The sequence below is a fragment of the Hemitrygon akajei genome, chromosome 27 (assembly GCF_048418815.1).
Source record: "Hemitrygon akajei chromosome 27, sHemAka1.3, whole genome shotgun sequence".
In the NCBI taxonomy this organism is placed as follows: Eukaryota; Metazoa; Chordata; class Chondrichthyes; order Myliobatiformes; family Dasyatidae; genus Hemitrygon; species Hemitrygon akajei.
The window spans coordinates 38,587,532-38,612,245 of NC_133150.1; the positions used below are offsets into that span (position 1 = coordinate 38,587,532).

Sequence of the window (24,714 nt, forward strand, 5' to 3'; positions counted from 1 at the left end):
TCCGAGCTGCCCTTATCCTTCTCAAATTGCAGATAAAAGCTTATCATATTGTGATCACTACCTCCTAATGGCTCCTTTACTGTAAGATCGCTTATCAAATCCTGTTCATTACATAACACTAAATCCAGAATAGTCTTGTCCCTGGTCGGCTCGCGTACAAGCTGTTCCAAGAATGCATCCCGTAAGCACTCTACAAACTCCCTATCCTGTGGTCCAGCACCAACCTGATTCTCCCAGTCCACCTGCATGTTGAAATCCCCCATAACTACTGCGACATTACCTTTGCTACATGCCAATGTTAACTCCCTATTCAACTTGCACCCAATATCCATGCTACTGTTTGGTGGCCTGTAGACAACACCTATTTGGGTCCTTTTGCCCTTATTGTTCATCAGTTCTATCCACACAGACTCTACTTCTCCTGACCTTATGTCCCCCCTTGCAAAGGACTGAATCTCATTCCTCACCAACAGGGCCACCCCACCCCCTCTGCCCACATTTCTGTCCCTACGATAGCACGTATACCCTTGTACATTCATTTCCCAGGTCTGATCTCCCTGCAGCCTTGTCTCCGTTATCCCAACAACATCATAGTTACCCATTCGCACCTGGGCTTCAAGCTCATCCGCCTTATTTCTGACACTTCATGCATTCAGATATAGAATTTTTAGCCCATTTCTCCTCTCTCTGTTTAAATCGCCGCCTATTGTGCTTAACCCAGCTCCCCGAACTCCCATCGGGCTATACGCCCCTAGAATTTTGTTGTCCTTCCTAAATTTACTTATTCTTTCAACACATTTAACTCCATGTTCCGTCAGACCATCCCTCTGTATATGAGTCCTCCTTATCACTTGTTCTGCCCCACCTTCCTCTACTACACACTTAATATTCCAGAACCGTGTAGTCCCCACCTGTCCTTTATTCTTCATCTCGCTATCCTCTCTCACATTCTGGATCCCCGCCCCCTGCAAATTTAGTTTAAACCCCCCCCCCCCCAAGAAGCACTAGCAAACTTCCCTGCAAGAATGTTAGTACTGCTCCAGTTTAGGTGTAAACCGTCCCTTCGGAACAGATCCCACCTTCCCTGGAACAAAGCCCAATTATCTACAAATCTGAAGCCCTCCCTCCTGCACCATCCTCTCAGCCACGTATTAATCTTTATAATCCTTCTGTTCCTTGCCTCACTCGCACGTGGCACAGGTAGCAATCCTGAGATTGTTACCCTGGAGGTCCTGCTCTTCAGCTTCGCACCTGTTTTGTTGAACAGATCTCAGAACTCTGCTTTAGGTGTCTGGGCTCTCCATGATATCATGCATCATTAAAGATTTTCTGAAGTAACTTCCCTCCGGGTCCGCGTACTCTTTTCCTCGACATCTTATATCATCACTCTTAATACTGAAAGGATGAAATACATTTCTGGTCTTTTGTCAAAGTGCACTAACCTTCTGAGATTCTCTGGAGCAACCTTCAGCAGCATTGTCCACTGACTGTATATCCACTGGTTCTTGATCAATCTTTTCTGGCTTGACAACTTCTTAGCAAAAGATATATATTATAAAAGTGCTTTTGAACATACATACACATAAATTTTACATTATACACACACACACACACAAATGAAATTCAAGCTTGAAGTAACAGAAACAGCCCCAATCAGGTGAATTTACTGACAATCCTTTGTTCCAACCCGATCACATATCCCTTAATACACTTTCATCCAATGAACACCCAAAATCACGGATTTAACACCAACCCCGTTAATGTATTTCCCAACTTTCCAAATTTGTGTTAAAATCAAACTTCTTTCATCAGATTTTATCTATTGAGTGTTGGCCTTTAATAATTCAACCTCTCCAACAGGGGTTTGCAACCTTTTTTATGCCATGGATCAATACCATTGAGTAAGGGGATCCCAGGTTGGGAAACTCCGCTCTAGAATAAGAGTACATTTCTAGGCAGTATACTTTCCATCAAAAATTGGCAATATTTCAAACAAAACCAATGATATTGGTTTCATTAAAATAACAAATCTCTAACTTCTTTATTCCTTCACATTGTGCAATGCTTAGAGATTAAACCTGAGTTTAAGGTACACATATTTCAACTCTTAATGCCTACAAACGTTTACGTACCTATGTGTCGCTTGACATACATCAGTAATTTAGTTTACTTATTTTTAAAAAGGCTTAAGAAATAATTCCAGTTTTTAATGTAACAAGTGGGGTTGGTTCAAGGTCTCATCTTCCAAAGTTTACATTTTTCAGTTATGGAAATGCACAATATTAACAGAGCCATGCAAATCGAAATTACTTGGTCACTGTTTCAAGATTAATTTCAAAATCCCCAGTAGCTTGGACTTAGAGTGGTTGTGCTCACTCCTAATTGTGTTTCTGATGGGGAAGTTCTTGGGATACCATTTGCTAACAGATCTACATTAGCTGAAGCAACACAGTAAAATGGATTTGCAGATGACAAGATGGGAAAATGGCAAAATTATTAATGCTCTTGTTTCTTAGAAAGGCTTGCATTTAAGGAACAGAAGGCATTGACTTATAGATGTGACACAGCAGCTTATGCAAGCATACACTGCTTCACTACAAAATGCTTTCAAACACAATTGATTCCACAGTGACAACATGGAGAAGCATATAGAGGCAACAAACTGCGTACTCCAAATTCATTAAAAAAAAACACGCTTTTCCTTTTCATGCTTGAAAGCATCTGGGAAACAAGTCTTGGCGTGAGATTCCGAACTCTACTGACATTAACTTCTAGTAAACTTAATATTTGCAAAAAACTGCAATTTTTTTTTAATACATTTGCAGATGATGAGATTCACATTCCTATTTAGAAACATAGAAAAACTACAGCACAATACAGGCTCTTCGGCCCACAAAGCTGTGCCGAACATGTTCTTACCTTAGAAATTACCTAGGCTTACCTGTAGCCCTCTGTTTTTCTAAGCTCTATGTACCTATCCAGGAATCTTAAAAGACCCCATCATTTCTGATTTGAAATATAGCATAATTTAAGATGCAGTTAGGGAGGTGGTCTGTTAAAATGCTGGGAGGACTGTATGCAGACAGGCAAACAGTGAAGATTAAATTGAAGTTTAGCAAACTCACCCAAAGATTTAGTGATTCTCAGCAGTCTCTTCCTGGTAGGTGGAGCCTCGGTCTTTGGGTTCTCAGCTGATTGTTGGGTCGCAGTACCTTCCTGGATCTCTTGCCTCCTCAGTGCCTTCTCACGTCGAATCTCTTCCAAAGTTTTAATCCTTACTTGTTCTAGTGACTTTGCCTTTGCTACCTCTTCATCAGGGGACACCCCTTGAGATTTCACTGTAACACAATACAGATTAGAAAGTCCTGAGGATCAGAATCAGGTTTATTATCACTGGCATGTGATTTGTTAACTTTCAAAGTTTGTTTAGTTAAAGGTGAAAAGCAAGATTATATTTCAGGTGAAGCAAAACTGCATTTTAATTTTTTTTCCAGAAACATTAAAAAATGTCTATAGATAACAAATAAATTTGATGAATTAACTGTACACAAAGGCAAAGGAAGTTCTACAGATATATACAAAAGGGAATTACAATGCAAGATATCCCATATGGTTTAGCTAGTGTAAGTAATATTGAGAAGCAATATAATCGAGGAGAAATACACACAAAATGCTGGCGAGGCAGCATCTCAGCCCAGAAGGTCAACTCTTTATTCATCTCCATAGATGCTGCCTGACCTGCTGAGTTCCTATGACATTTTGTATGTATTACTCCAGATTTCCAACATCTGCAGAACCTTGTGTTTTATCAAGGAGAGGGGTTGAACACTATGAACGGATGTTAAGTTAGTGGAGAGACTTCTGAAGTCAGAAGTGAAAACGTGAGGGGAGAATTTCAGAAATGCAAGAGCACAAATGGCTGAATGCTCTGCAGCACACGGATGTAATGAGGCAAATCCAGACAGAACAGAGTAAAAACAGCTAAAAGCATGCCCCATTATCAGCATGCCTCAGTGGAAGTGGAAATATATTTATGCACATTGCCATAGAAAATGGAACTGGCTGTCAATACAACACAAGTATTAAAGAGAATGCTACATAAAACTGCTATCAATTATTGATAAGGCAACAGAAAAAAACATAGAACACACCTTTGCCTTTTGCAACTATTGGCCTCTTGTCCTTTCTTGGGTCAGCTTCAGGCTGTTTTGTGGCTGGATTATCCACTCCAGTTTCTTCCTGGCATTCTCCCTGCTTCTTCAATAGGGAGTCTGATGTAGTCTTTACCCGAACAGTCCTAATGATTTTAGATGCCTCCTCCAGCAAAGCGTATGCCTGTGGAGTTGTACTACCACTAGCAACGTCAACTCTGGCATCTCCGTTGCTTTCATTAAGGTCCCTCTTGGCAGCCTTTTCCCTGCGAATCTCTTCCAAGGTCTTCACCCTTATTTCTCCAGGGCCTTCTGTTCTATTTATAGGCTTTTCTGTAAAAAGTGTTAAGTATTTAGTCACTTATGGTACTTCACAGGTTGCTTATCTGAAATGTGGCTCTAACGTCAATCAGGTCAAGTGCAACATCCGTGAAACTTTTACACTACATTTAGTACCAATTGCGGCAACTGAACAACAAAGCGTCCACTTCGAAGGTGATCCAAAGAGTAAGAAATCATCCAAACCCAGCAGTACAGCTTAAACACAAGAGATTCTGTAGATCCTGGAAATCCAGAGTAACACATACAAAAAGCTGGAGGAACATGGAATAACAGGTAGTAGCTATTGAAAGGAATAAACAGTTGACATTTTGGGCTGAGACCCTTCATCAAGACTTCAGGAGCCCTGATTGTCCCTCCTGGAATGGGTAGTAGAGGAGGCATGTTCCACTGAAGTGGACGGGTCAGACTACAATCAGAGTCCCTGAATACTGAACCTAGATTCCCAAAATGAAGCTGCTGGGGGGGAACAAATCAAATCACGCACATATAGGGCTATTTACGTAAATCCAAACAGATTTAAGAAAATGAGTGCTTAAGTAAACACGGATCAGGGCATTGCCTGGATGATGTGGCCCCAAAATGCTTACGCTTACTTGATTAGTATTAGAGGTTTGACAATACTTAGACCAGTAGTTCAAGTAAATAAGCACTCTACAATATAAAGAAAATAGTATTAATGATAATGACCATGGAATACTAGGCGGTGATAAAAATTGATAAAGATTCATTGATACTCCTCATAGAAGAAAAGTTCCTACCATTATCTAGCATAGTCCATATGGTTTCCTACCTTCTGTAATTGCCTGGAATATCATTCAGTTCAAGGGCAACAGGCAATGCTACTGACACCCGACAAATGCTCAAACAGCAACTAAAACTGCCTGGACAGGTATCTCGCCATAGGGAATTTGGTGGGGCAAACCATCAAATATGAGTAGGAGCCATGTATCTACATTTTGTCGCCTGTATTGTATTTTGTGTTATGTGTTTATTAATGGGCAGCTTGTCCTTTGGTTTGAGGCGTGGTAGAAGCAAATGAATATAGTTACATATTCTCACTATCTTTAGTTCAGCTTAGTTGACAGTTAGAGCCGCCAGGGAGTGGTTGGGGGTGTTTTTTTTTCATTGACCATTATTTGGTTGATTACTTGATCGTTAATTTCTCAACCACTAAGATCACTTAATATTGCTATTAGAACACTAATTGGAATGTTAAATTAAACTGCCTATTTATTTAATTTCGCTATATCGCTAGTTTTAGTTAGTTAGTTTTGATCACTATAAGATTGTTTGCCCTTGTTGGTTTAGTAACAAAGGATCGAATGTACACTTTTATGACTTTGGAACTTCATGATTTTGGAAACACAGTATCAACCCCCACGCTCAGTCTCTGAGTGGTTTTGGTTTGTTTTCAAGTAACTGCTATAAATATGGTTGACACAGACAAAGTTTTAAACCGGTTGACACAGACAAAGTTTTAAACCAGTTGACTACCTACCGTGATCTGTTGAAGAAACTTCCACAGGCAGACCAAGCCTTTCCCTTATAGACCTGGGACGTTGCACTGAAACGGAAGTACAGACCTTCATGAGTGATCAATTCACAGAGGTGATTTTGCTTGAAGACATACACAGTAAGATGTACTCTATAGTGGTTAAGGAGCAACACTGAGTATCACGTTGATGTTCACTACTCAATATCTGAGCTCTGACTGCACCACTGGACACCCAGTTACAGTGGAAACAAGATGGATTTTGCAGGAAAAGAAAGGGACCAAAAAAAATGGTTGCAGAAGAATGCTAACGTTGGCACAGAACTAAAATGTTTTCAGTGCTACAGCAAGCTGGGCTGCTTACGATGGAATAGAAGCAAACTAGAATCATCAACAGTACAATGATTTAGGAGTGTTTGTCCTGCTTAAAAATATTTCTTAAATGGGTTTTCTGGAAATACTTTCCCTGACATAATTTATAACAATAAATGCATAAACAAGCAGTATATCAATTAATTCCAATGCAAAAGCAATCCATTATCATTTTTAAGCACACGGAAATGAGCAAAACTGAGATAAAGCCTATTTCAATCAATAAGTACCACTATAAAATACTTAACAATGATACCACGGTGTTATTTTAAATACACACAAGGGCAATCATTAAATTAATTTCACCATTTAGTTGGCTATTCCTCTTCTGCACTATCTACTTATTTTATTCTTTGCTGTAAGTTATAGTAATTTTTGTCTTGCACTGCATTGCTGCCACAAAACAACAAATTTCACAACACACAGTATGTTAGTGATAATAAAACCTGATTCCTACTCTGGAAACATCAGCTTCTTCTTAGGGGCTAGGCAGTCTCTTGGGATCAAGGAGGCTTGTTTTTACTGAGATTTTAAGTGACTAATGAGGCCAGTGTGGGAACTTCACACCGTATTGCAGATAGGGCAGGTGGTGCCCAATGGGACTTGTGCAGTAGTTAGTGAGGTGGGGTGTTATGTAAGTCACAAGTGAAATTTTCCACTTTGACACTTGCCCATTTTTATTAATACATACAAAATATAGTACTGTACAAAATTCTTTGCATATATAGCTAACATTTGTATATATTCATATATACAGCTAGGGTGCCTAAGACTTTTGCACAGTACTGTAACAATTTTTATGTACTGCACTAAACTGCTGCTGCAAAAACAAACTTCATGACATATTGTGAGTGATGATAAATCTGATTCTGATCTGGGTCTCTATTGTGGACTCAGTGGGAAGGGGCAGGGAAAGGGGAATTACAGTTGGGAAAGGAGGGGGGAGGGAGCGGGAAGCACTGGAGAGACATTCTGTAATGATCACCAAACCAATTATTTGGAATCAAAGGACCCTGCCTGGTGTCTCAGGGCTGGGTGTGTCTGTACCTGCACCACCCCCCCACACTGGCACTCCTCCTCTGCCACTTGTCAAACAACCTTGCATCTGCCCTGAGACTTCTGCACAGTACCCTACATTTATTCGAAACAACAAATAACGTGGGTAAACTTTAAAGCATAAAATTTCAATTAGCATGTGTAATATTACTTTAAGCAAAAAAGAATATTTCTGGGGCAGTGGTACCTACTTCTGGAGTTTATAGATCATCTTACTTTAATGTCTGCATTCAATAAAATTACTTTTACTATGCGTGAGTCTGGCCACTTTGTGGTCTCTTCCAGAGCCTCAAGACATCAGAGACTGATTTGAAGTTTATCACTTCATTCAGAATAAAAATCCCTACTAATAGCTATAATTTTATGAAGAACTCATTACACAGCCAGAGGGGTACACACTTCAATTAATAAAAAGTGAGAAAAAATGTAAATTATTCTTTAACAAAATCAACATTTTCCAATTTATTGCCAGTCTAAGACAACAAGACTTCATCCCAAGATATTGGGAGCAATTTCTCTGGCTTGCTTTTCTTAGCTTAGAAATTTATTCAATTAAACTTCCATTTGTACAAAATAAAAAGGGCCAGCTCATGGTTTTGCCTGACATGTTGACCATTTCCATGGTCACTAATTTTATTTTGGAGTTCTGTTTTGCCTGCTTTAGCTGGTTAATCGCTTATCCCCCATTTGTAATGATTTTCCAAAATTTCAGAACTACAATCAAAGCTCATTAACAGCAAAAATGATGACTAAAGTGTCCAAGATTTCAAAACAGACATGTTACTTTCTCTAGTAACACATACAAAATCTCAGATCGAGCAGTATCTATGGAAAGGAATACAGACAATGTTTCAGGCCAAGACCTTTCTTCAGGACTGGAAAGGACGGAGGCAAAAGTTCTCTGCCAGCTCTTTACATATCGGCTCCCAAAACAAATGGACAAGTGCTGGTTGATTTAGGCCTGATTGGGTCTTCAGATGCATCACCATGACTTCTGGGTAACAGATTATCATGTAATCAATTCACCATGGCTAATAAAACCAAAGACATGCAACAGTTGATTAAAGCCCAACAAAGTAGTTTGTGCACCTTTCTGTAGCAACTCTTCAGGGTCATCTTCTGCCGGTATCTTTCTTTTACCAAGTCTCTCAGAGAGGTTGCGTTTTAAAGATGGTTCAAACTCAACTTCAAAATAAAAACAACAAAAATAGTTATTTTCACAAGGTATACTGTACAGCCAATATACAAAATGATGCTGGCTAGAGAAAAACAGAAGTCTCATTTGCTTCACTCTGAGTAGCAGCAAGGGAAATCATCTAGAGTGCTTTAACATGTTAATTGGACGTGGAGATGTTGAGGGAACCACAAAGAAGCCTCTTAGGTGCAGGAACTTATTCCTGGTTAAAAATTAACCTAAAGCAAGATCCAAACATTATTGGGCAGTCATCAAATAACTGTCTCTGACCACAGAGCTACGAAACCAACAAAAGGCAACTAACCTGACTATCCAAGATTTTCTAGTTTACTACAACCATTGGACGGTGGGTGGAGATGCATCTCTACCAAAGGAGGTGTAAGGCGCTCCTTCTCTTTGGTAGCCTGCAGGTCACCCTTGGACAAAGTGAAGCACCTGTTTAGCTCCCCCGGTCAGGGTAATGTGAAGCCAAGGGAGCAGGTGGTGGATGGTCATATGGACAGCCGGTGTACATCACAAGTACTAGTTATGTGACCAGTGATGCCAGGTAGACAAGCTCTTAAGAGTCCTGATAAGAGTACTTCACTAGATGGGGTCACCCATCTTGTAAAGACACCATGCAGAAGAAAGCAATGGTAAACCTCTTCCGTAGAAAACTTTGCCAAGAACAATCATGGCCATGGAAAGACCATGATTGCCCACATCATATGACATGGCACAAAAAACTCAAACAAACTACAACCATGCATTTAAACTATTAGCTGTGAAGAGTTCTGGAAGACCCAAGATTGTGAAAGCACTATACAAAGGAAATCTTTATTGAAATGATGGCAGAATTGAAGATACCTTTCAGTGGAACCTCTTGAGATGTGTCATTTGGGGTTATCTTCTTTTGACCAAGTCTTTCTGCAAGACTGCGTTTAATAGGTGGCTCACCTTTATACGTGGTTAGAGGCAAGAAAGAAAAAAATTAAAAGTTAAGCTTTAAATCAAATAATTAGCAAATTATAGACACTTTTAAGTGGACAACATCAGCTATGTCAAACTTTTTAGAGTCATATTATGCTGGATGTCCTAATGATACAGCACTGAGGTCAGCTATCCAATTCCAAGTCTTCCCATTTGAGGAAATTACCTAATACTTTTGAAAACGATTGAATCTGTTCCCAAAGCACTTCTGAGCATTGCGTCGTAGAGTCTAGGATCAAATTCAGTCAAACTAGCACAATGATTAATCATACACTATTTCCTTATTCTAGTATACTAACATTATCTCGCAAAAAGTTACAGCAATCTAATGATATCAAACTTTTAAAATCAAAGAAAGAAAAATAACCATGAAGAAAAAGAATGTGATTCAGAGTACAAATTCTGTATATGAAGAGTTCTCAGTGTGCCTGTTGGTTGTTATGATTACAATTCATGTAATAAATTCATCTAATAAAATAATGAAACTTCCTCCAATCCTGCTGTTGAGTTTTCTTGGTGGTTAGCACATACAGCAAATAACTTCGGCCACCAGTCTTCAGATTCAAACTTTGGATTAAATCTAAAATGCTGCTCTGAACATTGGGTTCCTGAGAACCATGAACCAAATTAATTGGAAGACCAGACTATGCTGATTTAAATTTTTTATTTGGGTGTCAGTGGTGTTGGTGCAAATTGGAAGGTGTGGAGCTTGTGCGCAGTTCAAAGGAAGCATTGTGGATGAATTATAAGTATGGAATTATCCTTTGATCTTTAGCACATAAAATGTCGTGTAGTGTTGGGTTGAACAGACCTCTTGCTCCAAAAGGGTCTCTCTTTCTTGACTCAAAAAGGCTGCCTACTTATTTGTGAGTGTGTGTGTCAAATAGAAAGTCAACTTTTCATCTCTTATCCGCGTCTCTCCGGTGACTTAGTTCACATGACAACACCTGCCATGAAGTCTTTTAAAAGTCACAAACTAAATACGTACATTTCTTTGGTGATACGGTCACTGTCCGGAAGACTGTCCTCACATTTTCCTTTTCAATGACTAGGTTTTCACGATTCTGTTCCACCTTTTGAACTTGTGCCACTTGGTGTACCATGGGCTCCTCTATGATTAAAATAAAAAGGGATAAGGTTGGAGAATTACGAACAGGAGATTTGCTTCTCCCACTCTCCCAGTATCCCTGGTGCCCCTGAAGTGCTGTACTTGCAGGTTCCAGAGTGCTTACCCATTTTCTTCAATTTCTCCTTCATGGATTTCTTGCGTTTGATCTGTTCCAGTGTTTTTATTCCAAAATCCAAGCTGTCATCTGGTGAGAAGCAGGATCTTTGTTAGTGCCACAGTATTCCGTATCTCAGAAACAAAAGCAACTCATTCACAAGATACTGCTCAGAACACAGCGACGGTGACCCACAGGAAAGAGAAACACCAATATGGTCCTGAGCAACTTTGTTCTAACTTCCAACAAAAATGAAGTTTTCTTTGCAACAACCTATATCTCTAACACTGCACAAAATACTTAAATAACACAAGAGAAATCAAATCCATTGTAGGATTAAATCCTAGGATTACAATGTAGGAAAGCCTTTCTTGAAAGGCTTTCCAAAAGTACTGTCAGAAGAGTATGAAGCTTGTAGTATGTCATCAAAATTTACAACAAATTTTGGGCAAAAGTGTCTGTAAATTTGTGCGAAATCAAGAGAAGTTGGTTGGGAGGCAACACACAGAAAATACTGGAGGAAATCAGCATGTCAGGCGGTATCTATGGGAAGGAGTCAACAGTCAACACATCCGCCCCAAGATCCTTCATGATTTCTAGCAGCTGCAGATTTTCTCATGTTTGGAAAGTTACTTTCATTTGCCTCTTTCTGTCTGCATACCTGGTAACTTAGGCCTGACATCTTTTATAAATGCAATGGCAGCCTAGTAGAGAGATTATCTGAAGTAGAACTTCAGGAGAATAACACGTGTTTAGTTATTTCTGGGCTTATCCCACATTACCTTTCTGAACGGGTAAAGCCTGCCTTTTCGTCGAAATGATGCGGATGCCGTTCTGCTCCTCCATGGTTGGAGCCTGAGTATTTTTATTTTCTTCTCCTTCCTCAGAAAACTGATCTGCAATTAGAGTAAAAATGAGTGCTATGACAATGAAAATTCATCTATTGTGATGATTGTTTTAGGAAATAAATGGATGGTCTGCCTGTTAGATTTAAAAAAAAGTAGATCATCTAAGTCAATTTTTAAAAATGCAATGACTTAAAAAATGATACTATGACACCATTTTAAGTAGAGGAAACAAACCTTGTCAAAAAGACCATGTGGGTCACAAATAAAGTGTAAGTTTTGCTACAGTATCAGCTTAACAGCCACAGAGCCTTGTCAGGCACCTTTAATCTCAAGCTCAGACAAAAGCACAGAGTTTTGAGAGATACCTGTATGTCTACTGTATCACACAAGGTCATTCTGCCTATTCTGGCCAAAATTGGGGTTTAATTTTTATTTACTTCTTGGTCAGTGGCCTTGAGGTTAGTGTCCTTCAAATAGGCATTCACACACTTTTTAACAATGTGTTGAGAGATTTGGTCTCAGAGAGGTCACTTATTCTCCTATTATGGAGAAAAATTAATTAAAATGTACCTTCTATTTGAATAACCAATGCGTGGGAGCAATCAGGTCCATCGGGATTTCCGCTAATTAAAGTATCCTATGTTGCTCCAATATTTAACCATCAAACAAATTTGAAACTTCAAAGTGAGGGCTGGTTAATAGGTTCCAGGAGCTCTTTTAAAATCAGCTAATTACTAATTGATCCCTCCAAAAATGCACAGCTGCTGTACAGTTGGTAGATTCAAGAAAGAAAACATGTACAGCACAACCTACAAACAAGCAGGAACACTTAAAAAAAAGGCAAGAAAACAAAGGGGGAAGGAAATAAAGCGCAGATTACTGAAGAAAAACCTTAACCGACTCACCATCATCATCTTCATCGTCATCTGCTGCGTTGATCACCACAGGAGGGTGAGTGGGGCTGGGCACATTCTCTGATGCCTCCAGTTTCATTACACCCCGAACTTGTGGTGATGGATTAGACGGAATAGGAATCTTGGGCTGCTGTAATTGGCTGATGGGCAATTGAGGTGTCATAGGCTCTTCTGCCATCTCCGGTACTTCCTGCTTGCTTAGGACACCTGGAGAAAGAGCAATGTCCGTTAACATTGTAGCTGTGAACAAGTATTAAACTGCTACAAGAGATACAAAAAGAAACTGAATATTGTAGTGGGCTGCATCCAAAGCAGACAGAAGCATAATTAGGCTTTGCAACAGTAGAGAATGGCCGTAAACCAAATTCTCAATGGATTATCCAGGATGGGCATTAAATGTTGACCTTACCAGGGAAGTCCAGGAATGAATAATTGAAACACACACAATGCAGTGATAGTACAATTTATCGAAAAGCCACGTCAGAGTTCCTGCAACCCAAGTTCAATGCTGTGCTGTGTAGAATTTGTATTCTCCATGGGCAGCCTTTGGCTACACTGGCTCCCTCCGTAAGATGCGTGGGTTGGTAGGTGAAATGACCACTAAATTATTCCTGGCAAGCAGCTAAGTAGCAGAACTTAGGGAGTAGTTGAAGGAAATGTCAGGAGCATTACAAAGAAAAGTTATTAATGTAGGATAATAAGCACTTGATGGCTGGCGTGAACTCACTAGGCTGAAGAGCCTAATTCCATGCTGTATGACAACCTTACATCTGACAATTTAAGTATTAACCAGATTTCCAGATAGAACAAACGTGATTTGTTTTCCAAGTACAAGTATTCCTGATTACAATGTAATTTCTTGAATGTGAAGTACAGTCGGCCCTCCTTATCCCCCAGGGATTGGTTCCTGGATCACCCCCCCCCCCCGTGGATACCAAAAAACGCAGATGCTCAAGTCCCTTATTTAACCTGTCTCAGTGCAGTGCACTTCAGGACCCGGCGCAGCTCTGAATCCGCAGTGTTTCTGTTCACAAAAATAATCACGATCATGATTGAAAATAAAGTGGAAGTAATAAAGCGATTGGAAAGAGGTGAAACACCATCGGTCATTGGAAAAGTGTTAGGCTACAGTCGGTCAGCGATTGGATCAATTTTAATAGAGCATGTGAAAGGCCCTGCCCTGATAAAAGCTATAATTATTACTAAGCAACGCAGTGGTTTAATTATTGAAATACATACGTTTCTTAGTGTTTTAGATGCATAGAAGGGTAAAATATATACTATATACTAAGACAAATGTTTGACTGTGGCTAATTAATACCGGATGTACCTGTTCCAACTTCAAATCCAATTTAAAGACGGACTCGGGAATGGAACTCCTTCATAACCCGGGGACTGCCTGTACTTTAAAATCATCTCTAGATTACTTATAATACCTAATACAATGTAAATGCTATGTAAATAGTTGTGATACTGTATTGTTTAGGGAATAATCACAAGAAAAAAAAAGTCTGTACATGCTCAAATGAGTGCTGGAGAGAGAATTTCCCGGTTTTCCCGATCCACTGTTGGTTGAATCCACGCATGCAGAACCCGCGGATAAGGACGGCCAACTGCAGTAATATTTCAAATTTACTATGGGTGATTTGGTGCTATAAGTAGTTTTCAATGTCTCAAGATAAATATGTTTGTCTCAGGTGATCTAGTTGATAAATTAAAATATATCCATGCAGGATTTTTGTTTCAAACACATAGTGTCAGTAAAGCTAGCGTTTCCCGTGCATCATCAACTGACCTCAAGGAGATGGCACTGAGCCGGCTTTAAAATGATGCTGCCATTCTGTGAAAGTACTTGAGAGTGCTAGTGAGAAACAAGTCACTTTGACCAATTCTATTTGCCTTGCAAAATATCACTTCATATTTCAACTGGGGAGATGAGTGGCAAAAAATCATATTTACATGTGTAACCAACAGCTTAGTCAATTTGTATTCAGCTATGCTGCTGCCGCTTTCATCTGTTTTGTAGGGAAGTTCATGGTATAATTTGTTTCATTGTGACTAGGGTGTCAGATTCAGCATCTGAGCTCATCCATACAACTGAAAGTGAGGAGGATCTTACTGGTTTAACTGAAGATCCCACAGGAAGAAGCACTTATAAATGAATAGTATGGGGGACAGAAAAGTGCAATGAGTACACAGACCTTTCGTGGCAGGAATGAAAACACCATCAACGAAGCGAGGCTTGCTGTGATGGAAAGCACAGTTCAGCTTTGTACATCCAGTAGGCTGCTTCTCCCAGTAGCAAGGTATCTCGCTCCTCCTCTTCTGCATGAGGGAGAAAAAGAAGCCACTTTAAACAATTTAACCACATCCGGCAGCAAGGTAGCGCAGAGGTTAGCACAACACTTTACAGTACCAGCGACCCAGGTTCAATTCCCGCCACTGCCTGGAAGGAGCTTGCACATTCTCCCGGTAACCACATGGGTTTCCTCCGGGTGTTCCAGTTTCCTCCCACAGTCCAAAGACCTACTGGTTGGTAGGTTTATTGGTCACTGTCATTTGGCCAGGGTTAAATTGAGGATTGCTGGGTGCAGTGGCTCAAAGGTCCAGAAAGGCCTACTCCACACTGTATCTTGATAAATATTACAGGCAGCATTAGGGATGTATCAAAGGTGGCAACCCCCACACATGGAGGGGCTGTACTCCACTTAGTGGAAGTGGAGTAAAGACCATAGAGCTGGCCAAGGCTACTACAGCTCCCCACAATGTCACACATCAGAGAACATGCCCGACAGGTGAAGATCGTGTCGTGTCAGCTTTGCAACTCAAGATGCCAGTTCACATGACCAGGACATGGCAAAGGAGGGATCTGGTTGTGACTATCAACCATGCCAATGCAGTGGCCACTGTATTCAAATCATATTGGTCCACAGTACTGTAACAAGTAAATAATGACAATATTAGCAATTTCTTTCACATTTTGGATTTCTACCCGCCCCCCCCCCCCCCCCACACACACACAAAATTCTGTAAGAATAAACTTTATCCCATATCTCAAAGTTCTGGAATCAGAATTAGGTTTAATATCACTGTCATATGTTATGAAATTTGTGTTTTTGCGGCAGCAGTACAGTGCAATAGAACACTAAAAATCACAAGAAATACATATTAAAATAAGAGTAAAAATTGTGAGGTAGTGTTCATGGACAGTTCAGAAATATGATTGCAGAGAGGAAGAATTTGTTCCTAAAATGTTGAGTGTGCGCAGGTAATATTTGTGAATTCTGCAAAGACAAATCTTACATTATCTGGACAGCCTTGATGCAGGGTTTGTGCACCTCCTTATCAAAACAGAATGGCAATAAAATTTGTAAAGCTATGGAGGAAGAGTGGGGCAGAGAAGGAATTGTCCTAAATGAATTGCTCTATAATGAGCTGCCACAGACTCAGACTGACTAGGCTCGTTCTCTGCCAAAACCACTGTCGGATCCCATTCAAAGGAAAACTTTGACATCATCAACTTACATCAATCTCCATGTGACGAAACTTGCACACCTGACGGAAGCATCGCCTTTCCTGCCATAAAGTACAGATGGTCTCACTGCCAAGAGCTGCCTCACAGTGACGGAACAGACAGCTGTCACCCTTTAGGAGCAAAAGTACATTTAAGTAAAAGTGTCCGAACTAACTGCTGAGATTAATAAAGTGTCACTAATATATCCAAATTAATCAACCATAGGTTATGGTCCGTACACAGTTTTCACAATGGTAGCCTAGTAGTGACAGATGTTACATCATACAGAAATTTGAAATGCAACCATATTTTCCCACAAAATTAAGAAAACAGAACACACTTTGCCACTGGTGCCCAGACCTCAGTGATCAATGCACCAGCAAGAACTGTGTGAGGTCAACGGAACAGAATTGCTTAAATTGATTCATGTCTACCACACCAATCCAACTCAAGTAAATGGTCAATAGATTATTGGTTGAAGAATTTACAAAGACTGACCATTTTCAGAACTAAAAATGTGTTTACTTGCTCTTTGCTTTTCTTTAAGATGGCGTATACAAACCTTGGCACAAGTAGAATAAAAGTAAAAGTAGCAATCATCTCTTTGTTGCGTCATGGCTGCAGTTTAATCTTCCCAAAACAAAGACTCCTGCTACTGCTTTCTCCACAATCTCATCCGCTGCTATGCAGTGCAAGAGTCTGCCTAGGAGTGCTGGCGTAATGTTATCTTCTAGGATGACCTTCAACCTTTATTTAAAGCAAAAGCAGTAAAGTGAATAACGGATCTGTATACTGGACAGTACAACTACTGAGTGTTGATCCAATTGCACCAAGCTCAAAATCAAGGGCCACAGAGTAGTTGGGAAGACTGGCAAACCAGTGAAAACCTGTATTGGTTTCTTTTCATCCTTCTCTTTAAGATATTTTCTGTAGCTGTATAGAAGTTTAATGCTTTACAGAATCATTTACGATCGAATCTTAATCACTAGAGTAGTAAAAAAAAAGCCTGAAGACATCAGCTGCAGACACCAGACTTAGAATATAATAATCTGGGCTCTAGATAGTACATAATTCAAGATAAATTTACAATAAAAAATTTAAACCTCAATGTGACTTGAACTACAATAAACTGTAAAATAATAAAGGCAGTCAACCAGATGAAAATTAAACGCATCCTACTATAGAAGGAAGCTGTAGTCATGGTATAACAGGTATTATTAACACAAGCATAATTTCAAATGTTAAGCTGAACAAACATGGGAAGCATTTCAAAATACCCATTGAGAATTAGTTGTCTGCCACATCAGATGAACACAAGGATATTAAAAATTAGGGCAAAGTTACCTGAATAACAATAGTGAGGTAAATGCTGGAGGGGCATTTGACATTCCACGTGCACCGAAGGATTGTTTAAACCAATACAGTACTAGTGAAGGAAGATATCATAAAGGATTAGTAGATGTACCTTTCGAATGTTCAGCTGTACAAGTGCTTATCATCGGTTTTCCAGTCAACGTGCTCCTGTAGGCCAACCAACACTGAATCCGTCAGTTATAAATGGCAATGGGTCATCTCCATCTTCACATACACTGGGTAGAAATATTTGCAATCGGCATACACAAACTGCCTTAGAAATACTCTACGTGTAGGTGCTAGAATGAGTCCATCTTCTGCTCTGTTGAACTGCAGGAAGCCAGGGATTAAAAATCAACTCCTCCGAAAAAGTTCAAAAGTGCAGCAGGTGCCCAGCTACATGGTTACAGCCGACTGGAAAATAACCCATTCTTTAACATATCTTCCAAGGGATTCTGCAGCCTTGGTCGGCTTAGGATTACCGATTTTTTTTTGTGTGATGTAATTATGGCTAATATATTTACTACCAAAAACACACGGGTTCGACTCTGGTCCTCCAGGTCATCTGCACCTATTGAAGAAAAACACAAAAGCAACCTCCCCAAATCCATAAGCAGCACCGCTTGCATGCTTTCAATACGGTAGCAAACCCCAACCCTCAATCTCAAAACTACTTGAAACTTCACTGGAGTATCCCCATTTGCTTTGGTCATTTCCAGAATCCCATTGAAGCTCGAAGCCAGCCACGCCTGGGCACCTTCTCAGAGTATCGGGGACTCAATACCAGTAGTGCTCCATCCCGTAAAAGCCAATGAGAAATCACAGGCAGAATTCTATCTCCAGAAACATCCACCCAGCAGGGCATTTACTTGAGTCAAATCTCCAAAATGACTACAAGTCTCACATCATCAAGGAAAATAATTTAAGAGGGTAACATGGCCAATTTATCCAGAGCAAGTACTATAGCTCCTATTTCTGTGAGAAGAGGGACTCAAGTTTGAGTTGGGCAGGGTATTTAGTGACAAGCCCCACATCAATTAATAAAAATCAATATTCTGCCTCATACAAGAGTTCATGATAAATACCAATGGACATATCATACTAAGCAAAAGGAGATACCACAGCTTTCTATTTAGCAAGTTTCAGTGCTTCCAGCTCTATTACCCAGTTACCTACATTAAGTGGCTCCACCCTTCCCCCAAACACAGCAAACAATGACACATGTAAATTAGAAGTTGCAACATTGCATTCAGAAGGAGCACCGAGCCCACCGCTGTGGATTGGGATTAAAATCAAACTGGGGTGCTCTGAAATAGAAAAAGATTGTTGTGCCTGCAGAAACTGCTAACAGCAATATTATTCAATGGCAGGAATACAATTAAATCATCCTAATCGACACAGGGTATTGAAGCAAGTGCAATTAAGTGGTGTGAACTTGTCACAGTAATGTACAGCCGGAAAGTTGATGTTGGATCTTCCAATCCTGGCTCAGACCAACTGAATGAAGAGTATTTATATGGTCAACCATCTCTTGGGAGTGTCTGGAAAGTTCTTCACTCAATAAATTGAGCGGCACTGGGAGCCCACCACAACTGGCAGGTAGGGCGCCCATCTGAATGCAAGGTAGAGTGAGAAATGATGCAGCGGCTGGATAATAAATGGGCCTTCCAAAAATAGGCCATGCATGGATTAGGGTTCCCACAAGAATAGCTCCTCCCTAAACTTTGGCTGAGTACCAAAGCACGGGCTATTTACAACACTTGGCATTTTGGAAATAATTAACAGAGCCATGCTAAAAGCTTCTCACTGCTGAGCTTAAGAGCAATGACTTCCCATTGTGGTTTACTTGTGCCTCAGAAGTCAGCTTAGCTTTGAGTAAATAGCTGCATTAATCTTCAGTTAAAAATGTTCATGCAGTCAGTTTTTGGAAACCCATATACAGGAGGACATGAAGATTGGGATAATGGAGAATTCTAGGTTAACATGGCCCAGTTTTTGAAAACATCCATGCAAATCCCAAACACACCCTGAGGGACGGATCACCATAAGTAAAACACAATGAGAAGATCCTGTCGAATTCAGGTATAAATTTGGTTACAACTTCCTGCTCTACTACCAGAGTTAACTACAGTAAGCAGTCTGATGCACACTTCCGAGAGGTTCTTTTTAAAAGGGGAAACGAAGGAATTCAGAGGGGCTCATTAGCAGAATATTCTGGTCAAGAGCTCCTCTTTGACAGAACCTCCTTTAAATAGGTGCACAATAAAAAGCCTTAAAAATTCATAATTATGCAAAGCAAGTATTTGGAGGATACAGCTTTGCTAATAACTCCATTTAGCGAACTGATCCCAATTCAGCATGTTTATTTCCCCCCTAGTTCAGGGGTTCCCAACTTTTATTATGGCATGGAGCCTTACCATTAACCGAAGGGATGGGAACCCCTGAACTTGCTGGTCAATTTGAAACATCATTTGTTAGTCTTATCAGCTAGATTATTACACACCCATTTCAGATTTTACCAAAAAAATTGCTCAATTAATTTGTATGCCACGGGGGGTGGGGGGGGGTGCGCGGGAGAACTGCCTTCCACAGAGGTTATGTTGTTTTAATACGCACGTCAGAACAAGAATGGCGACCACCCCAAACTGGCCCCCTTGAATTTGCTCTGATTACGTCTTTTCCCCTGACAAGGGAAGATCAAAAAATAATCTTCCATCGCAGCAGTTGAGACAAATCTCAGGTTGAGTCACCAGCCTTCCAAACAATCAGGTTGCCACAGCAACTAACTCCAGCTCTTGAGGGGGTTCCACTAAACAAAGGAGGGGCAGAACCTTCATCACCTCGGAGATCAAGAATTAAACTCCTGTAAACAGGATCTCAGCAGTTAAAAGGCCAACAGAAAGATTAATGAAATGTTGCTCCAGATGCCGTTATCTCTGTCCCCTCCTTCTGGGAGTTGACATGGAATGCGCAGGGGTGAAGGAGAAGGGTGGGTGGCTGCCGAGTGGTCCCGGATGCGGGACCAAACCCCCCCAAAAAAAAGCCTCAGGGGAAAACATATTACCGAGGGTGGAAGGGGGGGGGGGAAAGAATTTTACAAATATTTAAAAAATACAGTACTGTGCAAAAGTCTTAGGCACTGCATGTTTAAAAAAAATTCTGTGAAGTAAAGATGCTTTCAAAAGTAATGAAGTGTCTAAATATCAAAAAAAATAAAGGGCAGTGAACATTAAAAAAAAATCTAAATCAAATCAATTTTGGTGTAACCGCCATTTGCTTTTAAAACTGCATCAATTCTCTTAGGTACACTGTCATGCAGTTTTGTAAGAAAATCGGCTGGTAGATTGTTCCAAGCATCTTGGAGAACTTGCCACAGTTCTTCTGCAGATTTTGGCTGTCTCGCTTGCTTCTGTCTCTCCAGGAAATCCCAGACAGCCTCAATAATGTTGAGATCAGGGCTCTGTGGAGGCCATATCATCTGTTGCAGGACCCCCTGTTCTTCTTTTCGCTGAAGGTAATTTATGATGTTGGCCGTGTGTTTGGGGTCATTGTACTGCTGCAGAATGAAGTTGGGTCCAATCAGACGCCAACCTGATGGTATTGCGTGATGGACGAGGATGTGCTTGTACTTCTCGGCGTTGAGGATTCCATTAATTCTGACCAGATCACCAACTCCATTTGCAGAAATGCAGCCCCAAACCTGCAGGGAACCCCCGCCTTGCTTCACTGCTGGCTGTGGACTCCCATCCACATAACGATTTCCAGCTCCTCTACGGCCAAACTGCCTCCTGCTCGAGCCAAAAATGTCAAATCTTGACTCGTCAGTCCAGAGCACTTGCTGCCATTGCTCAGCACCCCAGTCCTTGTGTTTTTGTGCGTAGGCGAGCCTCTTGGCTTTATTTTCACTTTGGAGGAATGGCTTTTTGGCAGCAACTCTTCGAAGAAGACCACTTCTGACAAGACTTCTCCGGACCGTAGAGGGGTGTACTTGAGTTCCGGTGGTTTCTGTGAGCTCCGAGCTGATAGCAGTGCTGGACTTGGTCAGATTTAGAAGGGAAGTTAGTTTGATGTACACGGATTCTGTTGTACTCAGTTTCCGTGGCCGGCCGCTGCGTTTCTGGTCCTCAACCTTGCCCGTTTCTTTGTGCTTTTTCAGAAGAGCTTGGACAGCACATCTTGAAACTCCTGTCTGCTGCGAAATTTTTATTTGGGAGAGACCTTGCTGATGCAGGACAATCACCTTATGTCTTGTTTCTATGCTCACTCTTGCCATGGTGTTAAATTGTCACATCGGTCACACCCTCACCTTTTAGTTTGGTTTTCCTTTGCTCAGCTTAATTTCCTCTAAATCGTTTCGGTTTCAATTAAGTTGATTAAAATCATTATGCATTGATCATAAAAACCTGCTTGTTTAATCATGCATAGGACGATATATCTACAAAGTAATCAAGTTTTGATTTGTAAAGGGGTCTATTACTTAATGTTACTTTAACGGATCACAAAAAGATCTTTAACATTAAATTTTTTTGGAAAATTAATATTGTGAAATTTAAAATTTGTTCTTATTTATGGACACACTAACGAAGAAAGAAAATAACCTAAAAGCAAGTTTATATAAAAAATATACAGACTTTTGCACAGTACTTTTAAATATTAAGGCCGCGTGGGTCATGACTACTGCGTAGATATAGAACTCCCAGGCGACCTGTTCGGCGCCCGCACCCTCTTTACGCGAGTGCCCAGGCTCTGCGGCCCAGCCGGAACACAGGCCAGCGAAACCAAACAGCCTACCCAACCGCCCAACCCCGCGCAGCCTATAACCCCGCACCAGTCCCAACCAGCGATCTACTGACTGTAAGAAAACCAGTACCAAAGAACGGACAGAACCCGGCACTCCGCCGCTTATAAAACCCCGACTATTTTGCTTCCCTGCTGCCGTCGACCGTGCCGCCGCCTGCCAGCAACAAAAATGGCCCTTACCGGATGTGGTTGCTGACTTCCTGTCAGAAAGATGGCGGCCACCAATTGGTCACAGCATAGTGTTCTGCTTCTGTCCCTGCGACGGACTATTGCAGATACTGTTTTTTCTTTTTGCACCTGGAGCGAGCATATTGTGAATAAGTTCTTTGTGTAAACAGTGTGGATGCACATTTTGGATTTTTAAAATATAAAATGGAACCACACTGTTTAGCAGCAGCCACAGCCTTTAATAGATCATGTGCGAAGAGTTTTGCCAGGGCCCGGATAGCTCAGTCGGTAGAGCATCAGACTTTTAATCTGAGGGTCCAGGGTTCAAGTCCCTGTTCGGGCGTTCGCTTTTTGCCACATAGAACGCACTCTCGCTGGTACAGAACTCATAAAATATCTTTGCTCTTTCAATGTCACGTCGAAGTCCTGAATTGTATTATTTCTTTATATTTGCAGAGCTGCACCTTCAATTTTCACTCCATTTTCTATATTTTACGCCGATAATATCAAATCTCAAGGGACATAGACTGAGTCTATTTAGACTTTTCCCCAGGATTGGGGAACGAAGGCCAGAACGCTACACGTAGGTTAAAGGTGCGAGGGGAACGATTTAACATGAAATTGAGGGGCAATTTTTTACATAAATGGTGGTATCAGTGTGTAGTGCGCTGTGTTTGAGCCAAGTACTATAACAACTTTTAAAGGACAGTTGGATAGGTGCTTGGATCTGACTTATCAAATGGAAGGACCATTTTTCCCTAAAATGAGCTCAGTAGATACCAAGGGTATCCGGAGCCATTGTTTTCCCTCAAACAATATATTTTTTAAAAAATTATGCTATTATTTTCATATTGCTGATTGGGAGAGTTACAAGCTCCTGGCTGTCAACATCTCTGAGGATCTATCCTGGGCCCAACATATTGATGCAACTCCCCAGCTCTGCATCTCCATGCCATCTCTACAACAAATATTGATCAGATGATTAATTTTTGTGAGGCATCTCTGTTCAGGAGTGACCCAGCTGCCTGTCATTTCAGATTCAGATTTATTTATCACATGTACATTGAAATACGTATATTTTTTGTTTCTGTTTACAATCAACACAGCTAGGGATGGGTGTATCGGGGCGGGCAGCCCACAAGTGTCGCCTCGTATTCCAGTGCCAACGTAGCATGCTCACTCACAATGCTCGGCAGAACACCAAGCCCCTTTCATCCACACACACGGACAGTCCTCCAACTCCAGGACATGAGGAGTATAAGCGTCGCAAGGGAACACTTAGGAGGCACGGTCAGAAGGCTAGAAGAAGGCATGAAATTGTTCTCGCAGACAAGGTGAAGGAGAATCCCAAGGGGATTAGATATATTAAGAGCGCAAGGATTGCAAGAGACAAAATTGCAAGATCAGAGTGGTCATCCACACATGAAGTTGGAATGGATTTTTTTGCATATGTATTTACTCGGGAGAGGGGCACAGACTCTGTCAAAGTGAGGCAAAGCAACAGTGAGGTCACGGATTGTATCCATATTACAGTGGAGGAGGTGTTTGCTCACTTGAGGCAAGTCAGGGTGGATAAATCCCCAGGGCCTGACAAGGCATTCCCTTGGACCCTGTAGAAGGCTAGTGGAGAAACTGCAGTGGCCCTAGCAGAGACTATCATTAGCCGTGGGCGAAGTGCTGGAGGATTACAGGATGGCTCGTGTTGCTCCATTGCTTAAGAAAAGCTCTAAAAATAAATTGGGATACTGTAGGCCAGTGAGCCTGACATCAATAGTGAGTTGGCATTCTATGAGTATTTGGATAGACAGGGAATGTTTAGAGCAGGGGTGTCAAACTCATTTTAGGTCACGGGCCAGATTGAGCAAAATGCAGCTTCATGCGGGCCGGATCAGTCGGGCGCGTGCGAATGCAGCTTTCGTTGCCTCCGTTTTTTCAGCCTGCTCTCATGTGTCTCAGTCTCTGCTATAACTACAAAGTGTTTCACTTTACAAATTCCGTTTCTTATGAAGAAGACTGCCGAGCAAGACTGCCGAATAAACACTAAAAACCCTGAAAACCTGGTACCTGAATAAACTCAGCATTAGCCATATCATACGCCATAGGTGCTTCGATTACTGGGGCCAGCTTTAATAGTAATTAGATATTATCTCGCGGGCCAAAGATAATTCCACCGCGGGCCGGATTTGGCCCGCGGGCCTTGAGTTTGACATATATGGTTTAGAGATAGTCAACTTCGCTTTGTGTGTGGTAGGTCCTGCCTATCCAATCTTACAGAGTTTTTCAAGGAAGTTACCGGGGAAGTTGATAAAGGCAAGGC

The 24,714-nt window shown here is 41.0% G+C and overlaps 1 protein-coding gene and 1 non-coding gene across 4 annotated transcripts in view; one reads left to right on the forward strand and one right to left on the reverse strand.

Moving 5' to 3' along the window:
- zc3h11a (zinc finger CCCH-type containing 11A) overlaps positions 1-22,400 on the reverse strand; it is a 35,832-nt gene extending 13,432 nt beyond the window's left edge. Inside the window, exons 1-15 of one of the 3 annotated variants that reach the window (XM_073030692.1) lie at positions 22,300-22,400; positions 17,542-17,759; positions 16,639-16,823; positions 16,088-16,207; positions 14,764-14,887; positions 12,554-12,769; positions 11,583-11,696; positions 10,810-10,890; positions 10,566-10,688; positions 9,455-9,544; positions 8,503-8,598; positions 5,992-6,057; positions 4,152-4,484; positions 3,126-3,338; positions 1,443-1,534 (exon numbers count right to left, since the gene is read on the reverse strand). In XM_073030692.1, the coding sequence (XP_072886793.1) occupies positions 1,443-1,534; positions 3,126-3,338; positions 4,152-4,484; positions 5,992-6,057; positions 8,503-8,598; positions 9,455-9,544; positions 10,566-10,688; positions 10,810-10,890; positions 11,583-11,696; positions 12,554-12,769; positions 14,764-14,887; positions 16,088-16,207; positions 16,639-16,692 (1,722 nt within the window). In that variant the 5' untranslated portion in view covers positions 16,693-16,823; positions 17,542-17,759; positions 22,300-22,400. Of the gene's footprint in view, positions 1-1,442; positions 1,535-3,125; positions 3,339-4,151; positions 4,485-5,991; positions 6,058-8,502; positions 8,599-9,454; positions 9,545-10,565; positions 10,689-10,809; positions 10,891-11,582; positions 11,697-12,553; positions 12,770-14,763; positions 14,888-16,087; positions 16,208-16,638; positions 16,824-17,541; positions 20,661-22,299 lie in introns of those variants that run through there. The other 2 variants (XM_073030693.1, XM_073030694.1) reach the window with 2 other exon arrangements.
- Positions 22,401-22,667: 267 nt separating this feature from the next.
- On the forward strand, positions 22,668-22,740 carry trnak-uuu (transfer RNA lysine (anticodon UUU)). Its single transcript has one exon. It is a non-coding gene; the product is annotated as a tRNA-Lys (tRNA).
- Positions 22,741-24,714: the final 1,974 nt, after the last annotated feature.